General features: G+C 40.5%; 1 protein-coding gene across 1 annotated transcript in view; it reads right to left on the reverse strand.

The window, feature by feature from the left end:
* The window catches only part of TRPM6 (transient receptor potential cation channel subfamily M member 6), a gene marked incomplete at its 3' end in the record, with an annotated part of 62,219 nt that overhangs the window by 20,527 nt on the left and 17,216 nt on the right, over positions 1–24,476 (reverse strand). The window contains exons 11-22 of the mRNA XM_074568866.1: positions 20,533–20,667; positions 19,969–20,022; positions 17,446–17,586; positions 15,613–15,747; positions 11,512–11,783; positions 10,222–10,450; positions 9,482–9,637; positions 6,553–6,687; positions 5,346–5,474; positions 3,567–3,818; positions 2,435–2,609; positions 495–609 (exon numbers count right to left, since the gene is read on the reverse strand). Coding sequence (XP_074424967.1) covers positions 495–609; positions 2,435–2,609; positions 3,567–3,818; positions 5,346–5,474; positions 6,553–6,687; positions 9,482–9,637; positions 10,222–10,450; positions 11,512–11,783; positions 15,613–15,747; positions 17,446–17,586; positions 19,969–20,022; positions 20,533–20,667 — 1,928 coding nt within the window. The remainder of the gene's footprint in view (positions 1–494; positions 610–2,434; positions 2,610–3,566; positions 3,819–5,345; positions 5,475–6,552; positions 6,688–9,481; positions 9,638–10,221; positions 10,451–11,511; positions 11,784–15,612; positions 15,748–17,445; positions 17,587–19,968; positions 20,023–20,532; positions 20,668–24,476) is intronic.

The following is a 24,476-nucleotide window of genomic DNA, read 5'->3' on the forward strand; positions in this document are numbered from 1 at the left end:
CAGACTAGAACATACCAAATTGCACCAAACAACAGGAATTTTCAAATTATATCCTAACAGAAGAGCTTGCTCCTGCAAAGTCATTATCCTCTTCCCTTGAATACCTTCTCTACTTATCTGCCAATTTAAATCTTGAGCTACCCTATGATGAACATTATATACGCTCTCAGCGGAACAAATACGGCATTTAGGAACAAAGGAAAAATTACTTCAGAGCTGAGTTAATGTTGCTTTTTTGCCAACTGCAGTTGTCCACTTTCACAGAGTCAGATTCTGTTTAAATGGCAAAACAATTTAGGTGCCTGATCACCATCCCCTTCCTGCCACCTTCTTGCTTCTACCTTTCTTTTTTTCATTCACCAGGCCCTCATGGAAGATGGGGCAAAACTACCACGAACGTGCCACTGCTGGGGCATTTTTGGTGAAAGGCTTTTGTGGAAGTGTTGGCAAAACATCTATTAGTTGCTTTTGCAGCAATATACCGTGGTACCTACTTAAAGAAAGCAATAAGCAAGTTGACCATGATGATGTACTGCACAAAGAGGTAGACAGCTTGGAGGAACGGCGTGAGGAAGGAGCCAGGAGGACAGTCTTCATTAGTTTCGCAGACTGAAAATGAAGGACAAAGACTGCATGTTTAGCATGGAAATCACAGCAGAGCACAGCAACGGCACATGCTTCTTATTTGCCCCAGCAAGAAACAGAATAGCCCTCATTACTTTCAAAGATACATTACTAAATCCCTAATGAAAAAGTCTACCTCCACATAAAGGACATCTGAGATTTCGTCATGATACTACCACCCCATAGTTTCCTTTGCAATTCAGAAACTGTAGACACCATTTCATATATGTAAGTTCTTATGCCAATCACCCTGACCTTTTGTTAAGAGGAAAAATGATGCAGCTGAAATGTATTTGGGAGATGGCACACACTCAAGTAAATGGAAATCCAAATCTTTGATCCTTAAAGCAAGTGGCAAAGCTTTCACTGACCCCACTGTGGAAAGGGTATGGTGCAAAGGCTGCTTTATCGGTAATGGAGCGTTATTCCTTTACAGCTTCAGTAAGATCATACTAACACATGTGCAAAAGGATATATGGCTACAAATATCTGTGAGATGAAGTAACAAATCACAGAAATTAAGGGATACCTCTTAATGTTTTTAAATTTTCAAAATAAATACTTTTGATCTTTAGAATTTTTAATCAAATTTTACACCTTTGAGGAAATTTTAAAACACATTTATAAGGCACCAGCCCTAAATTCAGGACATATTCCACAGCATAAAGAGTCATTGGAGAAAACATAGCTTTATTTGGGAATTGTCAAATTTCTAAAGGTTTAGCATTAATAAGTGATTAAATGGATTAAACTGTGAAACAGTGTGCTTTCATTAAAAGAATTTTGACTTATATAACCAAAATACATAGCCATCATATGACTTTTTCAGCAATAATCAAAGAATCATAGAATCACAGAATACCAGGTTGGACAGGACCTCAAGGATCATCTGATCCAACCTTTCTTGGCTAAAGCATGGTGTAGACAAGATGGCGCAGCACCCTGTTCAGCTGAATCTTCAAAACATCAAATGATGGTGAATCCTCCGCTCCCCTGGGGAGATTATTCCAATGTCTGATAATAATCCATAATAATGGATGCAACATCTTAAATTATTTTAATGAATCAGATCTATGCTGAACTACATAACTTCAGTATCTGTACCTATTTGCATACATACTTTTCTATTTTAGGGACTGTTTTACTTGTACCCATCACTTAGAAGCATGAGAGTGCCTGCCATTTATAATGCTGAAATACTCCCTGGAGTACCTGGTTCTTCTCTCTTATTGAGCCATGGCCAAAGCCATAATCAAGATATAACATTTTTTCCTATTTACTTTTCCTATTGTAAAGGAAATTTTCCTTATTTTCCTATTTCCTGTTTACTTTCCTTATTGGTTCTATTTTTCCTATGTTCAACTGGTTTATCTGCTTAAGAATGATGCCAGGTAACTCTTACTATGGTGAAAAACAATTTTTCTTTTTTATTGTTCCTTTTTTTTTTGTTTTCCCTTGATTCTTTCTTCCTTTAAGGCAACTTTGCAGTCTTTTCTCCAAGAGATCAGCAGTTTTAGATATAGGACATTCACTGACCATGAACTAGCTTAATGTTACTTCCTATGTGCTTTCCACTGAGTTTTGCAATATACTTCATTTGAAAAGGTAAATTCGAAGGTTTCAAAGCTTAATCTTTTAAACAAACTAATATTCTCACCCTTATTCATGCAGCATTACTCATTAAGGACATATACATACTGTAATCAAACTTGTTTGAGAAAGAATAGAGTCCATATGTGGTCAAAAATCTATTAGCCCAGAGTGGACATGTTTCATCACAAGTTAAATTTAAGCTGTGAAAATTACGTACCATCTATTTCTCCAGCATAGACCTCACCAAACATCATCCAGTAGGGTTGAAATACAATATCTCGTGCCAGAGTCCAAGAAGGAGGCTCCTCTGGTGAAAGGATTGCCTTTCGTGCCACTCCAAAACTCAACAGGACTATGGCCATCATGACCACAATATAGAACATATTTGCTGTCTGGAAGACATGTTTGCATGAATGAATTATCTGTGTTAATTATATGTAAAGGAGACATTATTGCTGTTACTAATCATAATATAAAGCCAGGGCTAATAATCTAATACGCTGGAGGAAATACAAGTATTTTATTTCTATGACCTGGACTACCCAAGTATTTTATAGAGGTGAAAGTCAACTTGGACCAAAAAGGCCACAAGTCCTACTTGCCTCTCAAGTCCCTTTTAAGATCTTCAAGCAAGATTTGAAAAATGCAGAGACCTTATGATGGTTTTCCTCAGTGGTATTTCTTCCAAACTGAGAGCAAGGAATAGCAGTAAAAATGATTTTGCCTTCTAATACTGCATCAGAATTACCATGCAAGACAGAATATAAAAGTATTAATGAGACAGTTCCCAATAACTGAGGGAAATTAGAGTGGGAATCTGCAGATGTCCCTCAAGACTAGACAGCAGTTCAGCAGCAGTTCTTATACCAAAAGAGAAAAAAAATTAACTTTGATCTCAGAGAAAGTTTGCCTGCTAAAAATGGGATATAGTTATCTGAATCAAAATGTAAAATAATAATGAGACAGTTTCCAAGAGCTAGGGGAATTATCTATAGTAGTGAGCTCATCTGCAAGAGACAGGGATTTTTCTTTCTCCTATTATCAAGCTGGATCAGACACTCAACTCAAATGCAACCCTTCTCTAAGGAACAAAGTAAAAATGGGTTTTGTGAATAAATTCAAATAATGAATAAATTCAAATAATGAATAAATTAGAGGGAACTGGAATCTGATTATGGTGAACTCACAAACAGAAAAAGACATGGTATTTTCAGGTAATACCTTTACTATGAATTATTAGCTGACCTGTTCTTCGACCATCATTCTTTTCTGTCACTTCTGACCTTTACATGTTCCTCAACAGATGCCTTAACAGTAACAAAAATACTGCTCCAAAGCATAATACTTACCATTTTCCCAATCATTGTCAGGTACGGGCCAGCATGCTGATTCACAGCAAAAAGATCAAGAAGCCGAGTATACCAAAATATTATATCCAAGCAGTAAAGAAGTCTCCCTGCAGTTTGAACAGGGGGGTCAGACCAGCGCAAGCCAAAACCAATCATAAACAGGATGATAGCTATAGAATCAGTAAAATTCCAGTATTCATAAATCCACACCTTCACTTTTTGGCGAAATTTTCCAGGTTCTGAGATAAATACCTGAGTAGAACGTGGGGAAAAAAAAACAAACAATGAAACTCCTTTAAAATCACAAATACATTCTTTAGCCGTTTCTGTCTGAACTGTTTCATATTTGAGAATGTATAAATTTCTTTCCTTTTTTTTTTTTTGCAGGCTGGTATATTGCATATTGCCATTCACCATTAAATGAGGTTTGTACTTAATCTATAGTGTCGTATCGCTCAAGCCTGCCACAGAAAATAGGAAAACAGGATAGTTCTTCCTACACAAAATGAGATTCTGTGCCTGAACCCATTCACTGAAAAGTACATTTTCTCAGCAGAAAAGAGCAGCCAGTATAGAACCGTTATGCATATGTATCATTATAAATTAACGAGCATTTTCTAGAGGAATGGTCACGACCTGCAATAGCCCTTCCAAAAGCCCCTAAGTCATGGAAAGTACCAACCTAACCTTGCTCATGGGAAAATAACTAATGCCTTTTATTTCAGACTGAAAATATAAAGATCCTTGTATTCCACCAAGGACATGCTAAAAAAAGGGAGCGCTGGCAACTAGCAAGGTAAAGAATGAAATGTTCGCTCCTTGAACTGTGAGGTGCCCCAACGGAATTTTAAGCTTCACTGAGCAAATGTGTGAAGTGGAATCTTTGGGAGGCCGTAAATAAAACCTTTGCACGTTCTGCAAGTGAGGCCAATTATGCCGTGCTATGTAAGATCACACTGATAAGTACAACGCAAAGGAGAAACTTTGAAATGTTACGCCCCAATCCTGCAAGAATTTACGCATATGAGCACATTAATGTAAACAAGTGATCCTACTCAATTCAGCTGGACAAATCCACGTGAGGACCTAGTTGTGGGATCAGGGCCTAAGGCTTTAACAATTAGTTGATACAATCTAGAGAAATAGAGGTTTGCAGTTACATGTAACAAAACTCTCAGCAGTTAGTTAGCTGCACGTGTCCTACAAAGTCTTTGACAGCAGACCAGAACAAGTACATGGACAAAGAAAATCAAGTAGAAGACAAGAATTTCAAAGTCTCCAATGAATGTTAAAGCTAGAAAGAAGAGCTTCATGCAGAGTCATAGGTTATTCTACACATAATACCTATTAGCTGATAACAATGTTCACACTCAAAGTAAATATCTAAAGACAAATTCCATATTCGTTGGTCCACTCAAAACAATTAAACAGGTGTCTATATTGGGGCTCCAAATCTCAATTCAGCACACTTACTCTCAAGCAACCTGCACATTACCACTGGCTTTACACCACAAAAAAACAGAGATTTAAGGAGAAACTTTAAGATGCATTTTCAAAGCTCAAGTACTGGTTTTCAACTAAAAGACTTCTCAGAAATAAATGCCTGTATAATTCTTTCCTCTGCTAAATTCTCTATAAAAAGAGTGCAGGATTTGTCATTCTTCAGTTTATGACATTTTCTGTATCCTATCGTATATCCTATGTATTTATCTATATTCTATCATATATAGAGGTTTCATATATCCTCTATAGATAAGAAGTGTGAATAGAAAAGCTTACCTCCCTGACTTTTTCAATAGCCGTGCTGAAAATATAAATGATAACAAGCCACTCTTGCACACTTGGTCTTGGTTCCATTTTCACCAACACAGTGTAAGTGAAGAGCATGAGAAACGCCATGTATGCCATCTACAAAACACACAATATATAATCCATATGCACAAAAATCCCCAAGAAATTCCTGCAAACATATTAACAGGTGATTAGCCTGACTATATGTATTCAAACTACTGGGGCAGCGTCAGACTTTGAGCCCAAAATCTTTTTATAGGAATATCTTTAAAGTCATTTGGTAAATTGGTGCTTTGGTAAATTGGGAGCAGAAGACAAACTATTGCAATATATGTTCACCTAGGCCCAAAACCCATATATGAGACAGACTATTATATCAGCATAATGTTACTTTGATGTAAAGGCGGCGCTATGCTTTTATCCTAACCTTCTGTAGGAGCAAGTAACCAGTCTCAAAGCTATGTGAATCACTGCTTATTAATCAGTGCCCTCCAAAACACAGGAGGAACAATATTAGGTGGAAAGCACATATGTTAAAGGTATCAGAACAAACTAGAAACATATCTGAGATAACTGATTAACAACTCATAAAGCAGTTAACGACACCCTGTTAAAGGAGTAACAGTTTATGTAAACGGTGGTCTGACCCAACAGGCAACCTGATCTTAAACTTCCTAAACTCTACTGACACAGGGTTAGTTACTAAAATAGATTTAGTAAATGCATATTTATTATATGCATAAATAAATTGCATTAATAAATGCATTAAAAATAAATTTATAAATTGCATTAATAAATGCAATAAATCCTATAGATTAATATTCATTCCTTCAGAAACAGTTACTAAAGGGACACAAATATCTGTGAGATATTTAAGGCCAGCTTTAAATCCCCACACTCATGCAATTAAACACTGTAAAAAGATGTGCTCAGGTTTTTTCTTTAATTCCTTATAATTGTTTTTTGTTCTTTTTTTGGTTTGTTTCAGTTTGTTTTGGTTTTTTTTAATCGCAGCTGCATGATTTCAGCTGCAAAACTTTTCACTTAATTGTGAGAGAAATACTCAAATGCCTTCCCATCCACCGCCACCACTGTGTCTACAAATCCATGCTAGGCAAAGCAAAAGCAGCATCAAGTGGTATTTGAAGGATCAAAGGATGGTTTCGGCGATCCAAGTTCTAATGTGATGACCAACCGTGTGAAACCAGAACTTGACAATTGGTGCGTTGTAGAACTCATAGATTTTTCTAGTGCTGGGCAGGTTTCCTTGTCCACCGTCTACTTGGCTTTCGTGAGACTTCTGAGCAAACTTCTCCACATCATAATCCTTCTTTAAAAGGAAACAGCATTTAAAAAGTAAGAAACGACGGTCTATGGCTGCAAAGGTTGTATCATGTTAGAGGGAAGACAGACACAGGTATTTAAACTTTGTTCCAAATAAACAAACCATTACTGCAGCTTGATTTTGTCTTGTTACAACCACCTCATTTGCAATAATTAACTTGCATGCTTTTCCACTATAAATACTAATTTAGAGTTTGTTCTTATGACTACAGGCAGCAGACTAAGGGCCAGCACACCTGAATCCACTCCTGTTTCTGGCACATTTTTCTTTAAGTCTTTAAGAAGAGTCACTTAATCACTCTGTATCTCACTTTCCCCATTCATGAAATACAGATAAACAACAACTCCCAACACGATGTAGCTGTGTTAGCTAGAAATCCATTGACAACTGTGGCATGTTCTAAAGTAAGGGAAGGAGCATCACATTTCCACTAACATATACTGTTGCATAGAAAATGTCAAGACAGTGAAATTCTAAATACAGAATCTAATTGCTATTTTTGATGTATTGTATGTCGGATTAGAAGATGAGGATGAAATAAGTACTCTCTTACAGAGATCTGCCTACAAAAAATATCGGTAGCTTCTTCATTATGGTCAATAAAATAAAAACAAAAAACAAACAAAACCAAAACAAAACAAAACAAAAAAAGGCAAACACACTTGATTCTGTATCCAGAGTTTGACACTTGTCCGAATACCCCTCTGAAAGTACAAATATGTAATTGCTGCTGAAGCCTAAGAAGAGCTGCAGAACCACAGCAGGGGGCAACTGAGAAAACCAGAAGGTGCCGGAAGGAGTTTTCAGAGACGAAGGAGAGAGGCCAGGGGAACAATAAATAGCTAATAGCTGGGCAAGGCTGAGGGAACCAAACTACCTTGTTCAGTTTTGTTTCAATGCTGGCCAACTGCCTTGGCTAATGTCAGTGCTAAAGCTTACTGTTACTAGACATCTGCAGTATAGCACTTCTTATGTGACACATTTGTCCCTGCTACACAACATTTCCTTGGGTTATCAGGGGAAAACTGATTTTTTTCATCACATTAGACTCAGAAAAGTGCTAAATTTGGAACACAGAATCATCTCAACGCGTTAATATCAGATCCTCCAAGGTGAAGGAGAGAATTTGTCCCATGAAAAATGCAACTTCCAGGTGCAGCAGGTCACTGGAATTTATGACTGTGTGTGAAAGATGCTCTATATGACACCTGTACACTGTTGAAATTTTCTGTGCATTTTTCTATAATATTTCATAACAGAGTATTTAAGAAAAAGCAGTAGCTTGGCCTTTTGTTTTAAACAACACTCTATATTAGACAAAATCAGAATTTAAGCTTATTGCCACTGCAGGAAGGGAACAGCCCCCTCTGAGGCAGGTCAGAGAAGTGCTTACACACATTGCTGCATTGCCTTCTACCAGACTGCAGGGGTGGTCCTGCTGCAAGTAATTACAATTGGCCTGTCCTCTGTATCGTAGCTGTTAGCCGAATACATAAAAAGCATTTTTGAACTGACTATATTAGACAGACGCTGCAGGAGATAATAGCTTCAAGCATTTTTCTGCATCAGAGAGAGAAAACACCGTATACATGAGCGTGGCATTGACAGGCCTACCATGCAGCTGCAAAAGCCCACAGTGACAATCTACTCTCTTTTATTTTACACAAATTTAAAGTTAACTGAGAGGGTCCCAAGCAATCTACAATGCTTATCCGCTGTCAGGTAAGCAGAGCAGAGCAAAAAATGTTGCCCGACAGCCCTCATTTGACAAACCCGTTGTCATTGGTTAGCATCTCACCAACATTAACCCTTTTGGACGGAAATCCTCCATGTCTGTTGTTGACCTCAGACTGAAAACTTCTGGAAATTTTCAGTTCAAGGAATGCTTTGTGGAGAATGAGAAAAAGAAAGGACAGGCAATTCCGCTTGGGAGAAGTCCGGGGTAATTCAGATCTTAAAATGCAAAGACTTCACCTATGCTGGAGATTCTTCATAGACAGGCCTAAGAAGGACTTTTGTGCAACCACAGGTCCCTGTGGAGTGTTTCAGGACTCAGTTCAAGTGACTAAGCCAAAAGCACAATGCTTCTCTTGCACTTGAACTATCATCTCTGCCAGGCTCAAGCAATGCAGAAGTAGAGATACCCTGTTTTTCAACATGGAGGACAGGAGGTAGACCTCTGGAAGAGCTACGATGTAATTCAGGAAACAAAATCTCAAGACGAGACTAAAAGCAAAGGATGGCCATGGAGAGGGGGAGAGGCTGTGGCTGAGATGTGGGGCTGGGCTCCTGGCCAGGCAGAGCCGGAGGAAGGAGTGAGTTGGACAGGACAGGACCTGGACTGCCTCAATTCTGCTGTTTCCCTGTTTGGGAAGCTCAACCGGGGAACATAAATTTAGTCTTACAGATGTGATTTTGTGTATAAAACCATTCTTAGATTATTTGGTATGCAAGATTACATAAGTATTTATCTGCATCTTGAATAGACTTTATGCTCTAAAATACATGTGTAACTGACAGATAATTATAATCTCATTATAATTCTGTGATATTGGGAAGGATTTTCTTATCACGGCCAGTACAGAAGTGACACCCAGGACAGATGAAGCGACTTGTCCAAGGTCACTTCAGTCTGTATCCAAACATGGGATCAAACCCCTACTTCTTGAGAACTGGCCCCCGACACTTCCAGCTGATCCCCTTCTCCTCACTCCTCAGGATTATACTGTGGTAAACAGACAGACCCTGACACACAAATGACTGATCATCACTGACTGACCAGAGACAAGGCATCTTTAGAGCTGGTTGGGCTCTGATCCCCATGATACCGTGTGAACTGGTGGCAGTCTTGAGACTGAGGCACATGAGACATTTCTGCTTTGCTTTTAAACTCCAGCATCAAGATGGTGGGAGGCAGGAGAATACTCATAATGACCTAAAAGAGAGACACAAGGTTTGGGAAATTAATTCAGCCATGATAGCATAGACCTTAGGCTATAGTAAGCCATCCACAGTGCCAGCACAAGCACAGTGCAATTCCACTGGCCTGGGAGGGAGCCACTGGTGCGAGGAATCTCTGTATCACACTCCTACAACCTCCGAAGAAGTGTGTTGCTCTTGACTGTTTTGTGGCTTTGAAGAGTGTCATGATATCTGGGGATACTTTAGATAACTGGTCCCTATGCCCAGAGGGCATTCCTCCCATCAGCAGCTCTGCCAGAGAACCAGCAACGCAGGGCAGCGAGACCAGGTGGGGGGGGACAGACGGGTGCTGAGAGAATGGAAACAGCAAAAAAAACCTCACAAAATGCACTCTTTTAATGTCATTCCACGGCTGCTTTTGCAAAGAAGTAAAACAGAAGCAAGCACTGCCCTCCCTCCCCGCCTTTCTGTGCACATTCCAATCCATTCTCAAGCACACCTGTCTGAAGCTGCATTAAACATGTTCATAACCACAAAGACATATATGAAGCATGTGAACAGCATCTAAATGCTCAGAAAAAGCTAGAGTGATGTTACCTTAAACCAGGAGTTCTTCCGCATCTTGAGGCGTCCCATCCACATATCAGTCAGCAGCATCTGTGTGCAAGTATGGGATACAAAAGGCCGCAGCCCCACAGACACTGCTAGTTTTAAGCAAGTCGAGTTGCTCCAGTTTTTCAGTTCATAGGTCAGCAATTTCATGGCCATCTGCTCATTTTGTTTGAATGCTTTCTCTAGGACATCTAAGGCAAGCTGCCCAAATTCTCTGGAGTGGAAAGGAATTAACAGTTAATATAAGAGGAATCAGTCAAAACTCAGAATCACTGCTGCAAAGAGGCTGGTTTGAAAACTCCATTAACTAAAGTTCAGCTAACAATCTCAGTAAGCATGATTTCTTCCATTTTCCCCATTGCTTTACCAATATATCTAGCAAAAAATAACCTGGGGAGTAAATTTAACTATTTAGTCTTAATCACAAGGTTTGGGGTCATACTGTTTTCTACATTTTTATTTGTTTTGTTCTTAATCTCACTTAGCAATCAAAATGTACCCTGTGAAGTTCTGTTTATTTCCTTCAACAACAGACTCATCACCACTGTGGGTAAGCATTGTAGGCAGTTGCAAAAGCCTCTTCTTTCACACTAGCTCTTAAACATCTCTGTAAGGAAGACTCATCAAGAAAGATATGCCTCTCTTTAAATTAAGCCTTGGAGCTGCATGCAAAACAAGACATGACATCTTATTGTACTCTGAATCTGAGGCATGATGTCTACAAAGCATACAACATGTCATCAACAAGAAAAACTACCAGAAAACACTAATGTGAAACTTAAAAACTTGAAGAAAATTTTTGGTCTACTTCATTTATTATTCACTCAATTATTTCAGCACACATTTTCTTTAGGTCTTACACAGCGCAAGATTTAAGAACTGATTTTAGTTTGCTCATTACCACATATTACAGATTTGAAAAGTCCAACTCATATATGCCATACGGCTTTTAACAAGTTGAACTTGAAGGGAAGCTGTAAGGGAAATTTCAATCTTCCACTTGACATTGAGTAGATAGTGAGCCATGCATTACTCACTTACGTTTTAATTTTCAAATATGCAACTAGATAACATGCTAATAGCTTTCCTTTAATTCTTGACCAGACTGCACACCTCCACTATATCATATGAATAGTGGGCAGCTGAAAGTATTTCTTTTACACTCTGTAGTCCATGGCACCACTAACCTCACAAACTCTTAGTGGATTAGGAAAATATCAAACCATTCTAAGCACTGCAGAACTTCGTTAATTACAGTGAAGAGACAGCTCATACTTTGAGTACTTCTTGAGTTCTTCTGAAGTGTCATCCACCATGTTGCTCTGCTTAGCTTCCCGTGCCATCGCCCTGTAGAGTTTGCAAGCCACAACGGCTTTGACCATGGCTTCTTCTCCATGCTGCCAAAAGAACATTGCCATCTTCTGTCTTTTCATTAATACTGCCCAAACCAGGAGGTCGTTATAGGGGTAGATAAAGCCTGATGACTCTGCAAAGTTTATATCCTCTTTTGATTTCTTCTTACATTTATGGAAAGCAGTAGATCTTTCCTATATATTTATTTTTCAGAAAAAAGAAAATCTCAATGAGTGGTTAAGGTTCAGATTCATGTAAATAAAACTACATGCAAATCTGATTTGCAAGTAGCAAACTATTTGATCATTACATACACATAAGTCACAAACTACAGCTACGATCACATTCAGATTACTAATGCAAAGAAGCTGGTATCATTAGTGGAAGAAAAACACTCTTTGCTCTGTGCCCATGCCATTTATAGCCTCCCCTTCATAGAGGTGGCCAGTCTCCAAACCCCGTGATATCAAGATCCTACTTTCACTCTTTTCTTGTCGTTGTGTCATGACAGAAAAAAAAGCAATCAGCAGACTGAAACATATACCATGGACATGTGATACTTGAAGGTGATTTTTACTGTCTGCCACATTTGTAACGTAAACTTGCTATACATTCATGTCTTGATGTTTCATAGAATGATTTGGATTGGAAAGAATCTTAAACATCACCTAGTTCCAGCTCCCCTGCCATGGGCAGGAACACCTTCCACAAGTTCAGGTTACTCAAAACCTGGCCTTGAACACAAGAGGGTGACACAGCCAGCCCAGCTGAAGTGCCTCTACGCGAATGCATGCAGCTTGGGCAATAAACAGGATGAGTTAAGGGCCACTGTGCTGCTGGAAAGCCATGACATAGTGGCTATTACTGAAACTTGGTGGGATGATTCCCATGACTGGAATGTAGGGATACGCGGATACAAGCTCTTTAGGAAGGACAGGCAGGGGAGGAGGTGTTGCCCTCTGCATCAGTGACCAGCTAGAATCAATGGAGCTCCACATGGGGAAGGACGATGAGCTGGTTGAGAGTGTATGGGTTAAGATTAAAGGGAAGACAGGGGAAGGTGATGTTACAGTAGGGGTCTGCTACAGGCCATCCGACCAGCAGAGCCAAGCAGATGAGGCCCTCCATAGGCAGATAGAAGTGGCTTCGCGTTCACAGGTCCTGGTCCTCATGGGGGATTTCAACCACCCTGACATCTGCTGGAAGGACAGAACAACAAGGCACCAGCAATCCAGGATGTTCCTGGAATGCATAGATGACAACTTCCTTCTCCAAATGGTAGAGGAACCAACAAGAAAAGGCACTATGCTGGACCTCGTTCTCACCAACAGGGAAGGGCTGGTGACCAATGTGAGGCTCAGGGATAACCTTGGCTGCAGTGACCATGAAGCGATAGAATTTAAGATCCTCAGGACAACTAGGAGGACGTATTCCAAGCTTACGACCCTGGACTTTAGGCATGCAGGCTTTGATCGCTTCAAGGATCTGCCGGCCAAAGTGCCGTGGGACAAAGCTCTAGAGGGAAGGAGGGCCCAGGACAGCTGGTCAGTATTCAAGGATCACCTTCTCCGTGTCCAGGAGCAAACTATACCGACAAAGAGAAAGGCAGGAAAGAATGCTAGAAGACCTGCCTGGATGAACAAGGAGCTCCTGGACACGCTGTCACACAAAAAGAAACTTTATAAGGAGTGAAAGAAAGGACGGCTGAAATGGGGGACATATAAGGAAGCTGTCCAAGCAGCAAGAGGCCTGGTGAGAAAAGCTAAGCTCAGTCAAAATTAAATCTAGCCAAGGAGATCAAGCGAAACAGCAAAAATTTCTATAGGTATATTAATGGTAAGAAGAAAACTAGGGAAGGCATTTCCTCAGAAAGAAAACAGGGGAGCTGGTGACAAGTGATATGGAGAAGGCCAAGGTTCTCAATGATTTCTTTTCCTCAGTCTTCACTGGCAAGGGCTCCAGCCACACTCCCAGAGTCACAGAAGATAATGGCAGGGGTTGGAAAGAACTGCCCATTGTAAGTGAAGATCAGGTTCGTGACCATCTGATGAACCTGAAAGTGCACAAGTCCATGGGACCTGATGGGATACACCCACGGGTACTGAGGGAACTGGCGGATGAGGTTGCTAAACCACTTTCTATTATATTCCAAAAGTCATGGCAGTCTGGTGAGGTCCCTACTGACTGGAAAAGCGGAAACATAATCCCCACTTTCAAAAAGGGAAAGAGGGATGAACCAGGGAACTATAGGCCAGTCAGTCTCACCTCCGTGCCTGGTGAGATTATGGAGCAGATCCTCCTGGAGGCACTGCTGAGGCAGAAGAATAACGAAGAGGTGATTGGGTACAATCAACAAGGCTTCACCAAGGGCAAATCGTGCCTGACAAACCTGGTGGCCTTCTATGAGAAGGTCACAACATCAATAGACAAGGGGAGAGCAACTGACATCATTTACCTGGACCTAAGCAATGCCTTTGGCACTGTCCCACATGACATCCTGGTCTCCAAGCTGATAAAATATGGGTTTGATGGACTGACAATTCAGTGGATAAAGAACTGGCTTGACAGCTGCACCCAAAGAGTGGCTGTCAATGGGTCCATGTCCAAGTGGAGGCCAGTGACAAGTGGAGTCCCTCAAGGATCAGCCAGTGGACAGTGGCATAGAGTGCACCTTCAGCAAGTTTGCCAACGACACCAAGCTGTGTGGGGCGGCTGACACACTGGAGGGAAGAGAGGCCATCCAGAGGGACCCTGACAGGCTGGAGAGGTGGGCCCATGCCAACCTCATGAAGTTCAACAAGACCAAGTGCAAGGTCCTCCATCTGGGTTGGGGCAATCCCAAGCACCGATATAGGCTGGGCAGTGACTGGCTTGAGGGCAACCCTGAAGAAAAGGACTTGGGGGTGCTGGTAGACCAGAGGCTCAACATGAGCCATCAGTGTGCACTAGCAGCCTAGAAAGCCAATCGTATCCTGGGCTGCATCAGGACCCCACCTGGAGTACTGCGTCCAATTCTGGAGCCCCTACTACAAGAGAGATACGGACGTGCTGGAATGTGTCCAGAGAAGGGCCACAAGGATGATCAGAGGGCTGGTGCACTTCTCCTGTGAGGACAGGCTGAGAGAGCTGGGGTTGTTCAGTCTTGAGAAAAGAAGGCTCCAAGGAGACCTTATAGTAGCCTACCAGTATCTTATGGGGGCCTACAAGAAAGCTGGTGAGGGATTTTTTAGGATGTTGGGTAATGGTAGGACTAGAGGGAATGGATTAAAACTAGAGATGGGTCAATTCAGGATGTTAGGAACAAGTTCTTCACCATGAGGGTGGTGAGACACTGGAAGAGGTGGCCCAGAGTGGAAGCCCCACCCCTGGAAGTTTTTAAGGCCAGGCTGGATGAGGTTCTCAGCAACCTGATCTAGCGGGATGTGTCCCTGCCCATGGCAGGGGGGTTGGAACTAGATGATCTTTAAGGTCCCTTCCAACCCTAACAATTCTATGATTCTATGAAAGCCACGTAAATTCATTCTACTTCATGTTTTGTCTGTCAGATAAATGTATGTGGTGATCTTTGCTCTTTTATCATCATTTCTTTGAAAGAAAATACTCTGCCATCAATTTTCAGGTATCAGAACTATATCTCTTCTTAGCAGGCTTACTGTAGCTACTTTAATAAGCAATCATAAGAAAACATTGGGAAAATCAGAGAATTCCTACTGTTGCTTCCAAGTAAGAATTTTCTCCCATGCTCGGTGTTCAGAAATTCGGTGACACTACATTTCAATGAACAAAAGCCCTTAGCAACAAATGAAGGGAAGTTAAAAAGTATCACAGGAGGAGTCAGAGCTTGATTTCAATGTTAAAATTACAAGACATTCATAAACACTTTATGAACACTGAGCAGTAAAATGCTGTAATTTGAGTAGAATTATGATAACAGCCTTCCCAACATATGACTAAAAACTCTCAATAAAATGATTAGCAGCCTAATATGTCCTAAGCAAAGTCTAAAATAAGCAGTTATATTACCTTGTATTTGTAAGGCTGTGCTGTTCTGAAGAATTGAGAATGCAAAGTACTTTCAGCAGATCCCATTCTGCTACCCCCCTGATTACTCTGATGAAGGGAATGAGACAGGCTCTGAGAAAAGCTGGAGAGCACTCTCTAGATCCAAAGGCATACCATAAAACACAAGGAGAGAAATGCAAATTAAAGATGAAGTTTGCCTGTACTTATCCCTGATTGCAACAGTGCCTGTAGAAACTGACATTATTCAAAGATCAGTGAGTCAGCAACCACTATAACTACGACTGGAGCTTATACCAAGGAAAAAATAAGCTGCTTCACATCTAATTTAAAATATACATATTTCTCTGAATCTCTAAATTCAATAACATCCACCAATTACAACAACAACAGGGCTTGCACCAGATTGGAATCACCTAACCTGGAAGCTCTTCTGAGTGCCCACCCTTATAAAAAGTGCTATAAGCCCTTTAAGAGACAGAAGTTCTCTGAACTTTTTGCTGACCATTTCCTCCGAAGCATGTTTAGCACCCCTAGGCACTTTGTTCAGTGTTGACTGAGAGGGAAGAATGTTACCAGCTGAATGACTAGCACTCTTCCCTGCAGATCCTAGTTATAGGATCACGTGGTTTCATCCATCATTATGACCATAAGGTCGTAATTCATGAGGATACACTGAAGAGTGTTACCACTGCTCAGATATCTCTTTTTAAGCATTGTATTAAGCCAGTGACGCACAGGAAGCCCTGTCACTGTGTTTCTATTCACTCTGAGTTTTCATTATTTCTTCTAATTTTCCCTGATCAACTTGAGTTTCTTCTGTTAGTCATGAAAGCAGTACATGGGGATGAGAGGTTTCTGTTGTTTGCTTTTTAACATATGGAAGTACTTTAATCAAAGTCCAGTTCTACTCCAAAAACTGGGGAGAATTCTTATGCAGTAAATCTGCTCTTTCTGTGATGTTGAGAATGACGTATGACTAATACATGTAGAAGTTTAGGCTGTTTGCAAGTTACTGTTTTGGAAAGCCAATGGGAAAAATGAAAATCCTAGTATGTTTGCACACTGTTGTTCTGAGGCAGTTTGTAGAGGTGACGCTACTGATATGCAGACATGGCTCAATGCTATGCCATAGTGCCAAATGCCTTAAATATCTAAAAGGCGCAGAATAGCACGTGTGTCCAAGCACAACCCTCTGCCTGCATGGGTGCAGCCTGGCATATCCAGCATGGGACTTCCCCTGTGATGACCAGTGTGTCACAGAAAAAGCTCTGCCAGGCAACCACAGCTCATTGGCTTGGGCAGGAAGATGCACCACTAGCACTGAGCTGCTTCTAAAACGTAAGACATTTGCTCAAAAACTTAGGTCAGGGATATCCCTGTTGCTCTTCACTGTGCCATGCTGACATGCCGTAAATCTAGTTCAATGCCTGTTGAATTCAGTATTTCTGTGATGTGGTTCAAGTTGCAAGAGCAGAAACATCCAACTGCTTCACGAAAGGGAAAATGGTGGTTGGTACAGCCTTGTCGATCTTTATTGACGGATGATAGATAAAGTACACAAGCTGGCTACCAGACTCAAAGGTAAATTTACTGAATTAATAGTTAATTTAACTATCACTGGTGGTCTTGAGGGGCTGTGAGTAGTTTGGGGAGGGATTTGTCTGTTTTATTTGCAACCTCTCCACAGTTGTCAAAGAGGTTCATAAAACAGACAAGCACGGCATACATTTAACTGATGCTCTGCAGACAAATCGCGATGACAACCTGAGCTTTTTTAAGTGCCACATTTTGGATTTTCTTGGTGGACAGTGGTAGCCGTTTCACAGAAGTTACCTTGTGCTTTCTGTAGAGATCATTGTAGAGAATTCGGAAATGCTTCCTTGTGTAGCTGCTCCGATAAGCTCCACCAAGGAGGTACTCTATCACCAGTCCAATATCAATCAGTGATATCTTGTAATCCAAGGAAAGGGTATTCTGAAACACCAAATGTCACAAGCATTTCATGACACTATTATATGCAACATTCAACTCAACATGTCAGAGCCCTACTACTATAAGGGGAGTCTGGAAGAAAGTGCAACGAAGAGCTCCCACATCTGTCAGGAAAGCGTATACATTTGTTAGACATATGAAAATCCCCTAGGAGGCAGAACACGGGTACATCCACATTTTCAGCCTGAAAAGTGTGATGTCTACAGTCCACTGCACCCACATTGCATAGGGACATATATTGCAATGTTCACAAGACCAGCCGCATTCAACAGTGCGGGTAGTGGTTCTTCAGGTTAATCACCAACAACCAGACAGACAGATAACCATCTTCTTCTTCTCATAACAAGCAAAAACTAGCATGGTACTAGATTACACTAGTTCATTAATTAAAAATGAAGAAGTGGATGAAGCCTGCATTTAATGTTGTAGACTAATTTCTGGAGACTGGTAATCGCTTGTAGTGGCTCAAGATTGTCATGACAACTAGGACAGCAGCTGCATGTGCATTAGCTGTACCTTCTAAGTCTCTTACTACTTCTGTTTAAAGCACCACTGCTTCCCAGATTACCTCCACTGTCCTTCCATGACACAAGGTTTGTGACAAATTCTCTGAAGAACAGATTGTCTTCCATACAGATTTTAAAAATTATTGGTAAAACCTTGAATCACAACTCTTGGAAGTGAAAAATGGGCCTGTGCATAAAAGGGGTTAGAGGTGTCACGTATTCCTAGTGGTGTATGCCTTTCAGACTGTAAAAAGTAATTTTCTTCATTAGACTAAGGTTTTTTTCAATATAATTTAGCGGCAAGCCTCAGTACAGCCAGCTAAGGCCACCCAGCCCTAGGGAGGAGAAGGCAGCAACATGCCGAGCACTCTAGGGCAAAAGTACATCTCACAGGACAGAGCTTGCCAGCTCTGTCACTGATAGTTAGGCAAGTATTTCTGACTAATTTCTCTGCAATTCTGCACTCTGATAATTCTCTGCACTAAAAAGCATATTTTATGCTACCATTGCAGACTGCAATGTGTCTCCATTCAAAAGTAGCAGCAGCGAAACTGGTCACACTAATGGAGAAAATACTCTAGAATCCATGGTGACATCAGTCTGGTGACTGTCCTAGCTATTGTGTTACCATGTGTAATAAGACTGCAAGGGCACAGCCCATTCACAGAGCATTTATGCATACTTACAGAAGCTCAGGTGAAAAAGGCTTTTAGACCTGTTTGCAGGTCCCAAGGGAGTTTAGCTTACCCAACAGTGCAGAAAGTTTTGAAATTGTGCACCCGTTTTCTACATAAATTCCACTATTTCATTTCAACTGCCAAAAGCTTCACTTTAGACCATGCCCTGAGTTTTCCCAGAGTGTCCTGAGATGTAGCAAGGCCATAAGTTTTAGGAGAGAGGTCATATCAAGGAGCAAATCACTTCAGTATCAATGAGAAAGACAGATTTCTCAGCCTGAAAATGTTCTACGTACTTTTGACACTGAGATCTTCCAGATCTGTCACAGAAATTAGACCCCAAATATGTCCATCAGTATGGGAAAACACAGAAAACAGCTTGCTGTGGAGACCAGAATACCCGACACCTATCTACAGCATCATCAATGGGATTGACATGAAATCCCACTACTTGAGACCACAGAACTCTGCAAACAGTCAGACTTAATATTTTATCTTAGCACTCACACCCTGAAAGAATCAGCCAATTAATCTAGTTTTGTATCTAGGCATCTCCTGCAGTGGAGACTAGATGCAGGAAGAACAGCCTTCCTGGCTAAGCAGCGCTGTGAGGTACAACAGATAACAGAAACACGAAATAAATTAACTGTGTAGCTCTAATAAGGCTGCTGCTGAACTACTAACGGAGCCAGTGCTCCATGCAGTAGTCATCCACTGCCATCTTCTGTTCTCCTAAGCAATGCAGCACATTAAAATGATGTATCTTGTCACAGTATCTTTTTGTTACTGCTCAACAAGGTAAGACTTTTTTAGCTTTGGGGAAATAAGGAAAAGCTTAAAGCCATGAGCATAATTGCTGCACTAATTCACTAAGTCTTTTGCACAATGACTTCATAATGTCATTTTAGTAACTTGAGAAAGAGAGTCTGATCTACATGAACTGCTTGGCTTTGAAATTAAGGTAGAGGACTCTCGGGAGCATTCAACAGCAGTACACTAGTTAATTGCTTAGGGGGATCAGTGGGATGAAGAAAACACCACTTCGTAGATATAGGAGCATAGCAATGAAACCATCACTTCTATTCCTAAAATTCCCCTGTATTACCTAATAGCAGCGTGCCAGTAGACACTGAAGTTCTAAGCTACTGTTTTTGCTCCCCAGCCTTTCCTGTGTCTGTTACCTGTTTCACATCTCGAACTAGGTGATGCAAAAGTAGATTTGATGGTCCTTGTTTCTGTGGTGTGAAAAGACAAGAGAGTAAACAAACACGTCATTCTACATTAGAAAATCAATACAGTGAAAGAAAGCAGCTAAAAGATTTTTGTGACACACTACTGTGGTTCAAACTCTCCCCACTCAAAACCTCCCCACAAACCTCTTCAATAACATTTCAACTCCTATCTGCAACACCTCTACTATCTTAAATCTTGAAATACTCTAGGAATAAGTTGGTATCACTTTGGTTAGACGATGTCTCATTTTCATTATGTATCACAAATCAAAAAACAGAACATATTTCTCACCAGCTTAAGGTGACTACTCAGTCTGGGTCATGACAATGAATCAAAAATAAAAAGCTGGGACACCAATCCAAAAATCCAACATTACAATCAGAAATGATCAAAACCCATAAATTTTCAATTTTTTTCAAAAATGCTTCATAAAAATGTGGCCTAATAATCAAAACAGTATTCTTTCTAGGCATTCTTATCTAAAGTTGTGCACTGGGATTTCAAATACTCACTGTATTGTATAGTTCTTCCAAACGAGAAATGGTAAGAAAACGGTGCACGTTCACTCCATGCTCTATTAACAACTTCACAAAATCCACACGGTCCATCACCAAAGCATCCAGCATTGCCTGTTCCAAGGCACCAACCTCCAAAAGGACAGAGATGAAGGAAAAGCTTAGAAAATTATTCTCTTCTTTTGGAAATAAATAAAACATTCCTGAACAGCTACAGATCTCTTTATCACAATGATTTGTCTTTACCTATATTTAAAGTGTGCAGTATAAAAGAAAAACATGTTGTAGAAAGTAATAAGAAAGTAAAAAATACAACAGAGTGGGGGAGTAAAACTGAGTCTCCATAAGCCCAATGTCTGTAGAGACTTCTACAAATTTAACTTTACAACCAGACTGTGGTAATACATTCTCTACTCTTTAATTCACTTCAGAAGTTAATGTATGATAATGCAGGGGGCGGAGGGAAGCCTTTCTTTTTTGACATATGACAAAAGCCATTTCAAGGTACTGTATTTCAAGATCTCCCTATAGAACTTGAGGTTCTTTAAAGCAGACTTCTTTTCAAACATGAGAGAGAATCTGCATTAGGATAAACTCTCTCAAAGACACTGTGAAGCACAGCTCTACCTACAACAGTGTCCAAATGGTGAAAGCACTCTACTCATGGCACTTGCACAGCGCTCAGCAGGATTCCTATATGCAAAATAGCAAAGGAGTTGGACATATGAGGTTCATATAAATCCATATAAAGAATACCTAGAGCACATCTATGCACAGAAAACTCAGTGGCATGAGCAGAATGAGGACACTGGCACAGAAATGGTGCAGGTGCTAGTGCTGACTTGTCACGTGAAGTTAGTCCTTTCCATGTACGTATTTACACTTAGCGGAAGCGACACTAAAAGATATCCAATAAATGTTACAGAACTGCCACATGTGAAAAGAAAACTTGTGCACTGTTCCTGAATTATTGGTGTTTCTTCCAGAGATATCTCAAAGTGACCATTTTTGTACCAGATTTCCTCTAGCAGTCATTCCTTGCACTAAAGAGGTTTTGACAGCCATCTGGTAACTACCAGAATTCTTTGTTGTAAAATCCATTTGAGACTGAGCTGACATTTAAGCAGAAACATAGTTACAGCTGGTTACAATCTTTACCTTCTGAAATTTTGTGACCACTAAATCGCAACCTTCTGAAAGGAAATGGCCACGGTCTGTGCATAATTGTGCACATTTCCTTAAAACACTTAAATAGACAGAAAAATACTAAGACTGCGTGGACAATCACCTAAAAATTGCTGCTTAAATATCTAATTCAAAATTTGAATTACACACAACACAATAACCATGCACAAACTGCAGATCCTGACAACTGTAGGCCTGGCGGACCCTGAGCAGTCAGAGAAGTACTCCTCTAATTAAGAAAGTAACCAAGTCCACCGTAAACTTTAAAACTGTGTTTGTGCATTTTCTTTTTTCTTTTTTTTTTCCTTCCTCACAGTGCATGATGAAAATATTGTTATTTAAGATCTTTTTTCCTGCATAGCCAAAAGAAAAACTTTCAGGAACATAAGTCCTTCTAATTTTTGCTTGGAGAAGCAGCAAGAGATGTAAGGCTTGTTTATTATGAGTTCTTTGCATCTTACTTGAAGGTGAGAACATACTCATTATTTGACACTGACTTTTCATTCAAATCGGTGCTGAATAACTGCACTGAAATAGATATGAACAGGTACATAGATCTTTTTCAGACATATCAGAAGCCAAGGAGCGAGAGTAGGGGGACTGCCAGCCAATCCGTAATGCCAGAGGATGATCAAGATATAAAAGAAACACACAGGGAGATAAGGCTATTGCAGAAATGATAAATTAATTCGTTGTCTCACTGCTCACTACAGAACATGTTAGGAAAGGTTGTACATCAAAGCTGTTCTTTATGGAAGACAAATCTGAGGAACTGTGTCAAATTGAAGTGTCAGTAGAAAAGATTATAGAAGTAATCCCTAAAGTGTTAGCAAATTGTCAGGACCAGGTGGTATTCACCTAAGAGTGCTCAGGGAACTGAAGTATAGCTGAAATCAGCCCCTCTAACAGCGGAATGGAAGACAGTAGAAAATACATCAATTTTCAAAAAAGACAAAGGAATGTGTAAGTTGTCAAAATATACCATATCAATACAGTTAGAACTTTGTAAGGACAAATATAATGAAACTACAATAATGAATAGCAATAATAGCAACATGGGTAAATACAGTAGAGTAAGAGGAAGCGAGGCAGTTATTTTGTAGAATGAAATCAGAATTCTACCAGAATTTTGCAAGGGACAATGAAGATAAGGCTGTCAGTTTGACACAGTACATTTGTATCTCCACAAAAGCTTTTGATGATGGCTTTCTTGAAGGATTTTTAAATAAATTAAGTCGTCACAAGGCAAAAGGTCCTCCATTTGTTTAATAACTGATCAAATGGTAGGGAAAAAGATTATTAATAGTGATTGGAGACCAAGAAAATCCCACATACTGAATACTGACTTCACATACTTGCTGATGATACAAAAATACTCATCATAAAATTAATTGGGAAGATGTGCAAAAAAATCTTGCAATATGGGATAACCAGCAAAAAAAGCAGGCGATATTCAATATTGGTAAATGTGAAATAATGTGCATTTGGGAAAAAACCCTACCTGCACATCAGTCTTGAAATTAACTCAGAAAAAATGTTAGTGGACAGGTCTTCTGGAAGCATGAACGTAAGTTGCATACAAGTTGGAAACAAGTAAAAAAGGCACATAGACTATTAGGATTTATATTTAGATGAATAGAGAATAATGTATAAAATACTAGTATTTCACTAAATATCTCCACAAAGGGCCACATATCTTGAATACTGGGTACAGTGCTGGTCTACCTATCCCAAAAGATGACCTTATGACCTGAAAAAAAAGTACACAGAAGAGCAGAAAAAGTTGTCAGAAACACGGAAAAGCTGAACAGCACCTTGGGAAAGCTAGGAGTGAAGTGCGGGGATTATGCAATAGTTCTCTCAAATCTTCTGTGTCAAAGTGGTGGGGACTAGGAAAATGTTACTCATTATTTCCCATACACACAGGGGGACCATGATTTCCCTAGTCCTGCTGGACACACTATTTACACTATTTCTGATCCAAGCCAGGATGCTATTGGCTGCCTTGGCCACCTGGGCATACTTCTGTCTCATATTCAGCCAGCTGACGACAAACACCCCCAGGCCCTTTTCCACCAGGACAGCTTTGTAGCCATTCTTAGAATCATAGAATGGTTTAGGTTGGAAGGGACCTAACAGATCATCTAGCTCCAATCCCCCTGCCATAGGCAGAGACATCTCCCAGTAGACCTGGTTGCTCAAATCCTGCTCTTCCCCAAGCCTGTAGCATCGTGTGGGGTTGTTGTGACCCAAGTGCAGGACCCATCACTTAGCCTTGTTGAATCTCGTATGTTTGGCTTTGGCCCATTGATCCAGTCTGTCCAGATCCCTCTGTAGAGCCTTCCTACCCTCAAGCAGATCAACACTCCCACCCAACTTGGTGTCATCTGCAAAATTACTGAGGGTGCACTTGATCCCCTTTGTCCAGATCATTGTTAAAGATATGAAACAGAACTGGCTCCAATACTGAGCCCTGGGGAACACCACGTGTGATCAGCCGCCAACTGGATTTAACTCCGTTCACCACAACTCTTTGGGCCCGGCCGTCTAGTCAGTTTTAACCCCAAAAAGAGTATGCCCATCCAAGCCATGAGCAGCCAGTTTCTCCAGGAGAATGCTGTGGGAAATGGAGTCAAAGGCCTTACTAAAGAAAGCGAAGTTAAGCTGAGAATGTTAAATTTCGGTGGTTGTTTCCTGCCTGATATTTTCATTTGATTCCTTCTGTTCCTTGGTGAAAAGGAGGCTGAGGGGAGACC

The sequence above is a fragment of the Larus michahellis genome, chromosome Z (genome assembly GCF_964199755.1).
Source record: "Larus michahellis chromosome Z, bLarMic1.1, whole genome shotgun sequence".
Classification (NCBI taxonomy): domain Eukaryota; kingdom Metazoa; phylum Chordata; class Aves; order Charadriiformes; family Laridae; genus Larus; species Larus michahellis.